Source organism: Amblyomma americanum, chromosome 3 (assembly GCF_052857255.1).
Source record: "Amblyomma americanum isolate KBUSLIRL-KWMA chromosome 3, ASM5285725v1, whole genome shotgun sequence".
NCBI lineage: Eukaryota > Metazoa > Arthropoda > Arachnida > Ixodida > Ixodidae > Amblyomma > Amblyomma americanum.
In genome coordinates this window covers 172,273,825-172,284,529 of record NC_135499.1, presented here as the reverse complement: position 1 = coordinate 172,284,529, position 10,705 = coordinate 172,273,825, and the positions used below count along the sequence as shown (strand labels likewise).

Here is a 10,705-nt window from a genome sequence, read left to right as displayed (position 1 = left end):
GGGGATTACAGGCGAAGAAACGCATGCTTACGAGAAGCACTGTGCTAGGGATCGCATGTCACATCATTTTGTGCACCTGATTTTGGAAATATTTAGGAACCCTCTACTTGCATGGTTGCCTGTCCACTTAAATTTTGCAAACCCATAGGAAACACCAGAAAACCAGCTTGTTATTTCTTGCTACACACATTTATTTCCTTTCTTCAAGTGGCATGCATAGCGAATCGGCCTAGAGCTAACTGGCCTGCAATGCAAGGCTACACATGCATAACTTAAATAAGCGCAGCGTGGCAAGGAGTCATGCCTGAGGCAGAATAAGGTCCCTCACATGGACATACTGTGAGCAGCACAGATTGTGGATACTATACTAGTTTACCGAAGCTCAGGCTCCCATATAGTTGTCACACTCACTAGCAAAGCGGTGCAGCAGCACAGTCTGATGTTTCACCGACACCAGAAATTTATCCATCTATTTATTCAGAGGGCGGGGCAGTAACATACAATGAGTAAATACATCAACTGAAAGATGACCGACAGGAACTTTGAAATATTTATAGGTCAAAATACAGACGCCTCCCACGGTTGGCAGGTGGTGGTCATTGAATTAAGTTTAATTTAATTAGGTTAAATTCAATAAAAATAAAATTAATTCACTGAGCAATTAGCGTCTTACGGCTATCGCTATAGACTGTACGGTAGAATGCAGGACTATATGTGTATTTGGATAAACCAAAGCTATAACAGCTCTCGCTGTAATGTTTGCGGAATCGGAAGCCTCGATGTTGCAAACAAGAATTTTACTTTATACGTTGCTTCCTTCTCTCCATTGTTTTTTTTCCTCCACTAAGGCGCCTCTGTTACTGCATGCGAACCTACTGGCGCGTTTCCTCACCATTCTTACTTTCCTACTAAAGTCTCACGTAAGCTTACTTCGCCACATAACAGTACCGCCTAACAGTAAAGTAATTTTTACAGAAACTACACGGTCCTGTGCGGGATTCGGTGAATTGAGAGGCACTCACGCGACATCACTACGAGCTTATTAACGGCTAATAACTGCCAGTTGCGAGCTAAGACGGCGTTACTGTGGCTCTGACTTACGGCTTTGGGCCCAGCTGGAGTCGCACAATGTCGTGCAGAAGCTGAGAGCACAAGAAAATTCAATATCAGTCCAGGCATATGCTTTCCATAAGTAAACAACTTCAAATATATATGGTGTCACTCGAAGATATCGAATTCGAACGGCATCGCGAAATAGTTCAAACATCGATAGCTCGATATACTAAAAAATGTGAATTTAGCCCGTGTAACCTGGAAACGTAACCTAGAAGCACGAAAACATAGAACCCACGCTAGTGGCGAGCTTCTTGCAGCCGAACCCGTCTCCGCGTGCAAAAGGTGGTCGAAGAGCGCAGTTTGAAGCGCCACATACAGCGGCCCGGCGCGCCGTCCGATACGTATATCTGATGTGCCGCTAAACACGAGTTTGATAAACGAGAAAAACTGGATTTCCTTTAGCATGAATTTTTCAAAGAAATGTTCTGACTGTTCGATTATCAATCATTCGATGTACCCGAGTTCCATATATCTGGGTTCTACTGACTAATGAATTCGGAGATACGGCACTGCGCACTTTCCATTATTCATTTTACGGTAGCCCTCAAAACTGTACACGGCAGCATCTCCTTCACAGAGCGTAACGTTGTTACGATGGGCAGACATCGAGGTTTCTGACAAAAAACTCGCCGACGATTAGTATTCTCGGTAATGCGGTTTTTCAGCGCAGCTGCAACGGTATTTGAACCGTAGGCGACCGCATACGGAACACGCAGTACCGGACGAAGGCGGCTCTGGGTTTCGGCTTGGGCAGCGTCCAGTGGCCCGCCACCGCTGAGCCCCTGCTCGGGTGAACGAACGGCGACTCGCGCTACTCTGGCGCCATCTTTTAGCGGGTCGCCGCCGAGGAGCTCGTCTTTTGGCTGCCGCCGTACGCCTTTCCTCCGATTTCTTCGCTGTCGCCGTATTTTTTCGTCCGCTGAGCTCCGCGTTCATTACTAGGCTATGTCGGCGGGGATCGTGTCCGCAAAATGTGTCGGCAGCAGTTGTGGGCAACTCTGAAGAGATAGCATCAAACGAGTGGTTGTAAACGAAAGAGGATGATGTGAGGATGCTGCCCCCCCAAAAAAAATTCGAAGTCGGATGAATAGTTAATTTGAGCCAAAAATGTCAAAAAGTGGGCGGGGCCAGATAAAAAGTACCGCGAAGTTTGAAAACGCCGGTAGTAGGCGGAGCTACAGCGTAGCGCCAAATTTGAAAAACCAGAAGTCTGGACGGAGCCAAAGCGTGGCGCCTAGTTTGAAAACTCAAAATGTGCAATCGCGTGACCTGTGATAAGTAATCGATACGTAACCAGGAGATAGAAAAAATAATTATAAATTAGAGTCAATTAGGTAATCAATGAGAAGCAAAAGGTAACGGACGGGTAAATAGACTGGACAGGTACATAGTGAGTGGGCGGCAACGAAGAATGGTGGAAAATTTGTAAACACGAAATGGCCGCTATGCAACGGCTATTGCCTTAGCGTGCGTCAGTACCAAAGCCAATGCCATCTTGACTGACAGTAAGGCAGCTGTTCACAACTTTTGTAAGGGGGTAGTCCAGTCAAGCCGCCAAATTACTAAGAAGATACCCCTCAAGCAGAGAGGTGTCCCTCATATGTGTTCCTGCTCATGAAGGCATTCCGGGTAATGAGGCTGCTCACAGCTGTGGGAGTTCCGGAGTGCCGTATTCTTCAGAAGAGCAAGGTTCCGGGCTAGTTGGTAATGCATTGTACTTAGAAACAGCGCGATGAAACCATCGCGCTGTTTCTAAGTACAATGCCGTATCCTCCCCTGGTCGGCGAGGCGCGCCATGCAGACGCAGGAAAGCGGACGCTTTCCTCCTTCTCCACGGCCGAGTAGCCAGAAGGTCAGCTCGAGAGCGCTGCGCCGCCTCCTTCCTCAAATCGGTCGCAAGCGCTCACCGCCAGGCGCCGCCAAAGCGGTCGCTGATTGGCCGAGAGTGACAACGGGCAAGTGCGCCGAGATCGGCGGGTACCGGCCGTGGCCGAGGGAGACTTCAGCGAGCCGCGACAGCGAAATGACGTCAGGTAATTACCTCCAATCTTCCCTCTTTGTTGTCGCAGTCTTGCCCCGTCAGCCGCACGACCAAGCCAGACGACAAGGGTCGCAGATCCAGCAGATAGCGATTTTGGGAGAACCCAATAAACGTTTGGCCCCGGGCAAAGCGTCCTGTTCCGTGTTGTGTTAATAATAATAATAATTGGTTTTTGGGGAAAGGAAAGGGCGCAGTATCTGTCTCATAAATCGTTGGACACCTGAAGGGATAAATGAGGGAGTGAAAGAAGGAAGGAAGAGAGAGGTGCCGTAGTGGAGGGCTCCGGAATAATTTCTAGCACCTGGGGATCTTTAACGTGCACTGACATCGCACAGCCCACGGGCGCCTTAGCGTTTTGCCTCCATAAAAACGCAGCCGCCGCTTCCGTGTTGTGTTCTTTTTTCGCATTTCCGCTGTGCCGCCGTGAGAACGGCAGCGCGTGGTGTGCGATACCGGGAGCTCGGAGTTCATGGCCTAGACCTCAAAGGAGGCTCAGAGGCCTAGTAAGAACCCCCCACACAGCCTCGCTCGAGAATTACACACCCGAGCTGCTCTGGAAGTGCCCTTGAGTGGGAATAAAGACCCTCTCATAACGTATTACGAAATAACCGAAACACCTAAACTGGATAGAAGACTCCCACTTCCGCATAGGTCACTCACTCCAAAGGAGTGCAGGGCCTGGAGGAGGCTTCAGGTCAACAGATTCTTTCCGTAAGATATACTACACGATGAAGACACTGGGGAGCCTGAGCTCTGCAGTGGCTGCCACAGAATGACTTCGCAAAATCACTTAATTTGGGAGTGTCGGGATTCTCTTGGGGCTAAATCACAAAGCATCCCATACCTTGCCACCTGGGAAGGGCGGATCCGGAGCCACGACCCGGATCAGCAAAGACCCATCATCCGTCAGGCGGAGACAGCTTACTACAAGACTCTCTCCGCGGTCTCCGGTGCTGAGAGCCGGCTGGGAGGCACCGCCTCCTAATTACTGTGCCCCGACCGTGAGGCCCCGGAATAAAGTTCATTCATTCATTCTTGAAACAAGGGTATAATCAGAGTTAATCGATAACCATCCAATCAAGTGAACGAGAAAACAGCCATGGCGCCAAATTTGAAAGGCGACCAGTGTCGAGGAGGCGTGAACGCTTTCGCATTCTTCCAATGCGGGTAGCCGCAGTGATCTCTAATTTTTTCATCCTCCGCTGTGCTGCCCGTTCGCCCTTGTGGCGACGTCGAGAGACGCCGCTCAGCCCACGAACAGGCACCAAAAAGCTCCGTTCTAAAACGCAGTCAATCATGCAGCAATCTGTGCGTAAGCAGGACGACGTAACCATCTGTCGAGTTTTCCCTCTTTATTGTTCCCTTATATACAATGCATGTAATGTGCACACAGCTGCGAGCTCTTGTGTGCCGACTCGCACGTGACACGATTGCATTTTACTAATAAAAATGTTTAAAAAAATAAAGCCAGGAAGAGCCTGTTTCTGCATTCTTGTTCGCCGTGTTTCACTCCGTCCCTTTGTCGTCAGTGCTCCTGCTCTTCGGGAGGCAAGAGTATTACTTTGCCCACGTTTCTTCTCTCCACAATCTGTTCCATAGCCTTGGCAACCTGCGTCAGAAGGAGCGAGAATTAGCAGCAAGACGTTAGGGTTAGAGAATTGTCTATCAAGATCTGGTGCGAGAAGTACGAAGGAACCAGGTTATTTTTTTTTTTTACAGCGACAGCTGTAAAAGGCGCATTTCCCGGTTCTGTGACGTCGACGTATACCACGCTGCTATGATTGGTCAGCATGCAGTAGTATCACGCACGACGTCACGGCAAAGCGCCGCGCTGATTGGCCAGCATGCAATGAGGTCCCAACAACGCGCCATGCTGGGCTCCTCAGAACACAGTGAAATCACGCGCACTCTACGATGGAAGGCGACGACGAATAATAATAAACAAAAAAATATTCACCACAGCAAATAGCTGTTTTTTAACCTCGCATTACACAATGGTATCCGCTGTGCGAGATTTTTTTTATTAAATCATGAAATTGAAAGACTGGATTTAAACATGCGTTGCATATTTTACTTAGCAGGAAAGCATCGATTTTGAGTACAACAGTCTAAGAGGCACTATTTATTGAACACCCTTTGCTCGTACAGATGTCTACGCACTTGTCTAGGACACCGCGCGTCACAAAATTTCGAGCATCGCAGATAACAGATCAAGTGGACAAAGGCATTTTTGCATCCAAAATTTACACTTTAACGCCTGGCGAACTGTCACGCAGTGTGTTTCAGATTTAAAAACCAGCATGCTAGATGCCCCGCAGTACAATCAGAATGGCTTAACTAGGATACTATCCAAGCTTCAACAGCAAGAAACCTTTACAATTCCATCGAACCACGACAAATGGCAATCCACGTGGAGCTTCACTCGACGCTCAGCATGCATGCTGGCTCACTCGGTACACGTTTTCGTCCACCACCAGCTGTCGCCTACGAGGTGGAGAATGTAACAGCGCCGCCCTTTCGCCACTGACTTGGCTAAGGAATAGGATGAAGGGACACGAAAGAGCTCGGGCTCCGAGATTTCCGAGCGGATTAGAATAAGGCTGTGGCTACAGGTTCATCGGACGGACCTGGTACTTTTTTTGTTCGCGTAGCGTGACGGGCATACGTTGGACGTGTGTTTAACCATGGGCGTACAGCGACGTCCGCCGTACCTATATCTCCGTCTACGCTCTACGGCTGGTGACTCGTGGAAGTGATCCTGTGGCCCTCGCTGAGAAGAGGTAGAGCCATGGTACACCGCCAGGGCACGCCCGCTACGCAAGCCCCAGCGGAACGAAACTCGGTCCCGACTCCGTCGTACCAGGCCGCGTAACTCAGCTGTTGCTGTCCGTTTTCCACCCTATACTGGAAGAACAAAACCCTGGTTTCTCCAAGTAGAGGCACACATCGACCTGTCCAGGATTACGTTCCAATCCACGCGGTACTTACAGTCGCCTCCTGTCCGCCTCCCACCGAGGCTGAAGAGGTAGCCGACCAACCTCGCCCGGTTCTGCTTCAATACCCCTGCGGATCCTCACGACCAGCTCAAGGCGGCGCGTCAACCAGCGACAGTGTGTGACGGTGAGCTTGCGCCGAGTTTTTCGACGGCTTTTCTTAGTTGCCGACGTCCGTTCATTTATTACTAGTGCACTCAGTGGACAGGTTGGCCTGAAGCAATGCCTCTCCCAGACACTGCTCCCTCCCCCGTCGAGGCTGCCTTCGTTTCTATCCGGGTGTTCTGCTTAAGTCCATTTACCACCATCATGAACCGCGGAAAACAATTCGAGGCAGCTCTGCTGGCTGCGTTTCTTCGCCTTATCGGCACGACTCGCCCCGCTGCGAAACAAGTTTTCGCCCGTCTCATCTATAGTGATGTGTGGCGGCAGTTTATCCGCTGTCGTCACCCGTACGAATGTTAGTTTTCCTATAAGCTATTTTCCTCTCAATGACTGTCGTCAGGTTGATAGAATTTTCTAATGAACCTAGCCTGCACTGTAGTTATGCGTGCCCTCTGATGGAAATCAGAGCTGCGTCTTTTTACAGTTGCATATAAATCCATAAGGTATCGTGCCGTGCCACAATGCCACATTGCCGCTGCCAGCGCTTCGCTGTTTCGCGCGATTATCAGTTTCAAACGAATATTCGCGGAAGTAGAGAATATTCGTAAATGTATACGATTCTTATCGATTTGGAAAAAAAAAACACTATTCGCACACCCCTAAAACGCCCGTTTTGATGTCCTCAATTATCTCACTACTTCACGTACAAAAATCCGCCGCCTATGGGCCCACAACCAGCAAGCAATGCAAAGTGAGCGACGTTGCCGTGTGTTGGTTCCAGTACCCGTGAACGAGTGTCTGCACGGAGCTCCACACCTGGCAAAAGGGGTGCATTAATGCGGCGTACTTGTGCGGGACAGTCTAGTGAACGGATGAGTTCTCTTCGGGCTATGAGGAGCAGTTCGCGGCAGGCCCTTCTCTAGTCCACTACCGGAAGATGTCCTGTCCCAACTTTATGTCTCACTAATCCCGCTATGTCGACGCCACTAACTGCTATATGTCTTCTACGCAAGATGGCAGCACTTTTCCCGTCAGTTTGCTACGTCCCATCGCTTTTAAACCAAGTGATCCGGCTCTTTTACCCTGTTAGTTTTATTGCGATACTGCCAGCGGACGATCGATCACTGATGCCTTTGCCCTTCATACAAAGCACAGGCCGGCAGGAGCTGCACGTCGCACTTGAGAAAGGTGTGAAACGTATAGAAAAGAACGCGTTTAGCAAAAAAAGAAAAAAAAAACCACACACGTCTTTGAAAGGCCACTCGGAGTCAATGTGCGGCTTGATCTTTCCCTGCTCGTAGAGCTCGGTGAGGCGCTGCATGACTTCCAGCATGCGCTGCGGGTCGTTCTCGGAGACCGCGGCGAGGCTGAGGCCGCACACGGCGTGGCTCTCCTTGCACAGGGCGAACACGCTCACCAGCTTGGTCTGCCACCAGGTCTTGAAGGCCTTCCACGGGCTGAAGTACTGGCCCCACACCATGCTCGACAGGCCTGCAATGCGATGGGGCCACATAGCCGCCGCTGTTGTGAGACATGCGCGTACTATTGGGGGGAAAAAACAGTTCTTATGAAACGCCGTGAGCTCGGCTATTACAGGCTTCGAAGAAGGTCGGACACATGTGCTCACATGTGCTCTAATATGTGACAGTCAAATGAGGTGATAGCGAAAAACATGACACCTATGCACTCAGTTCGCTTTTAGTGCATGTTAGAGATTTTTGTCCGAGATAGTGTAAGTTTTGGACGACGGAACTTACTGTAGCGACTGCTTCCACAGACGCATATTTGTGGAGGGTTCTTTTCGAAAAGAAGCGCACGCATTCATTTTAGGACAATGGCTGTTAGTGGCACTGCCACAACTAGCGCTTCGTAGCGGCGTATGGCGTCCAACGAGATGACGTCACGCCCTTGCTTTTTCGCAACCTCGCTCTCGCGCTAGCCCTCTCACCGACGACAGTAGTGTATAGGCGGTGCATGGGGCGGGTACGTCACAAACGCTTTTAATACCTCTACGGAGTGCTGGCATGCGCTACAACAAGCTCTTAAGCGTATACGCGCCGATATAAATTAAGTGTCGTATTATCGCAATAAAAAAAAAAGATCCGTTGCGCCGTAAAATAAAGGCAATGCAAGATAAATTGCACATACGTAAACTTCAAATCGCTTAGGCAGTGCCGCACAATTGCAGTAAATGCGGACTAATCGTCTTCGTTGACTCGCTGTACTCTCAGAGTATACGCGACGAGAGGAGTGCAGCGTTTCCGCCATCCCTTTAGGCTGTGCTCACGATCACTTTGCAGTGTTGTCCAGCACATAGCCGTCGTTGTCACACACGATGGGTGGCAGCTTGAATTCCCGCAATTCCTTTCTGTAGGTTGCGCGCCCTGTCGCTTTCAGCAGAACCTTTTGCGCTACCGTTAACGAACTTTAATAACGACAATAGATATGTTTTGTAAATCGCTAGCAGAGTGGCGAATATCGCACGTTTATGGCGCTGTCGTAGGTATATTCCTTCGTCCTGACGTAGTTACGCTCATTTTTAGAGCAAGTAGGAAGAACTTCACAAAGTTAAATATTCTAAGAGGAGGCAGCTACATGACCACAGCTGTCTGTCACTGCGCGCACACGTGAGCAGCTGTTCCTGATACGCGTCCCTGAGCACGGACACCACTCTAGTTGTTTTGCTGGCGCCGCGAATCCTTCTTTGTTGGAAAGGGTACGGTGTTGATACTTCTGCTTTGTGCCCACAACTCGCACTGAGAGGGGAAGTATAAGGTGATGATGTAGGTGAGCCATTTCTCGTCTCTTGAGCAGTTATCACCCACTGTACCGCGTCAAGAGGTTGGCAAAGCATGCCAGCCTTCCCCATGAGCGCATGATAACAGCGCGGCACGGCCATGCTTTGCTGCACGGTCCGGCAATAGCCATGACCTCCTTCTGCTGTGACTGTGGAGGCATTCTTGAAACTAAGTGCGTCGCAAACCGAGCACATGCGAACTTGTCCAGGGATGCCTGTAGCATAAACGAACAATGATCGAGAATAAGAAGACAATACTGACCAATGTGAATGGCGCGTCCCATGGGCTTGAGCAGTGCCCTCGCCCGGGTGAACTCTCCTCCGGAGAGGCAGTCCATGATGATGTCAATACCTGCAAGGAAACGCCCCGCCTCGTCTCAACAGCGCGCGAGCTTACTGATTTCACTAATGGACACGATACGCACTCGGCGATGAAACGTAAACGAAATTTAAGTAAGCACGCCGCTCGCCACCTCGGAAAGTCAAGCATGACATTCCCAAGAGGCAGAGCAACTTCAGCAAAAAGTCGAGCCAGCGCCGTTACCTCGCGACCAAGAAATGCTCGGCCAAACCTCTTTTGCAAAGGTCGGACCGAGCTTGGGAATGAACATGTGACTTACGCGGCCCGACGTTGACATCCCATTCTGAGGTCAACACTGACCAGCGATCTTAAGAAACGTTGGCCCAATATTGCCGCGAATATTTGCAGTGTTTATTCGTTTTTCAAATCTGCCGCGACACCACCTTATCGCTTTGTTTGCGACGCAAGACGCGACTAGATTTATCTCGATTGATCGCAGCCAGGCAAAGCTGATTCTACGTTGTTCCGGAATGTTCTAGTAACTTTGCGCCCTTTATCTCGAATGTTCGCTATCAGCTTTAAATTGAGCACGGCCGACAGCGGCGGGCATTCTGTTCGACGACCGCCGAGCACGCTTGTCGCTTCGCCGCCGCCGAGTGAATCAGTCCATTTTGGGTGCAAGTCAGCATAATAAACAGTTTTCTTTTAGAAGACTTTTTGTCCGTCTTCATCACTGCTTCGACTACCGTCACCACTACCGTCACGTGACATCTGGTGGAGGTGCGGGGCTGCCTTCCTGCTCTGGACGCCCCCTTCAAGTCGTGAACCCAGCCCTAAGCGCTTCACACCCGAGGACGAACAAGCAGCTCAGCGAGCCAGCCGACGTCTCCAGGGAGAGGAGCCTGAGTTCAGGAAACTGCCGGACCGCACCATACAGCGAAAAGACGCTGCTACCAGCACTGCAACCTCGCCAAAGATGTCGACACCGATCATACTGCAGCAGCCGCGGGTGCCGCCAACTTTCAATGGATCCCTAGGCGAAGACCCTGAAGAATGGTTGGACCAATTTGAGCGCGTGGCGTCATTCAACAAGTGGGATGATGCGGCAAAGATTGGACACGTTTTTTTCTCATTGGATGGCTCCGCACGCACGTGGTACGAAAACTACGAGTCGTCCCTTACGACATGGGAGCTATTCAAGAGAGAACTATTGAAGGTATTCACCAGTGTCGTGAGGAAAGAAAGAGCCGAACGACTCCTCGAGTCCAGGATCCAGCTTCCGAATGAGCCCGTCCGCAGTTACGTCGAGGAGATGAAGCGCCTATTTCGCCGCGCCGATTCCGGGATGACCG

General features: G+C 50.3%; 1 protein-coding gene across 2 annotated transcripts in view; it reads right to left on the bottom strand.

Annotated features, from left to right (window-relative positions):
- Positions 1 to 4,494: 4,494 nt before the first annotated feature.
- LOC144125433 (synaptic vesicle membrane protein VAT-1 homolog) overlaps positions 4,495 to 10,705 on the bottom strand; it is a 38,939-nt gene continuing 32,728 nt past the window's right edge. For both annotated transcript variants that reach the window (XM_077658802.1, XM_077658803.1), the window contains exons 5-7: positions 9,315 to 9,404; positions 7,502 to 7,746; positions 4,495 to 4,766 (exon numbers count right to left, since the gene is read on the bottom strand). In XM_077658802.1, the coding sequence (XP_077514928.1) occupies positions 4,683 to 4,766; positions 7,502 to 7,746; positions 9,315 to 9,404 (419 nt within the window). In that variant the 3' untranslated portion in view covers positions 4,495 to 4,682. The remainder of the gene's footprint in view (positions 4,767 to 7,501; positions 7,747 to 9,314; positions 9,405 to 10,705) is intronic.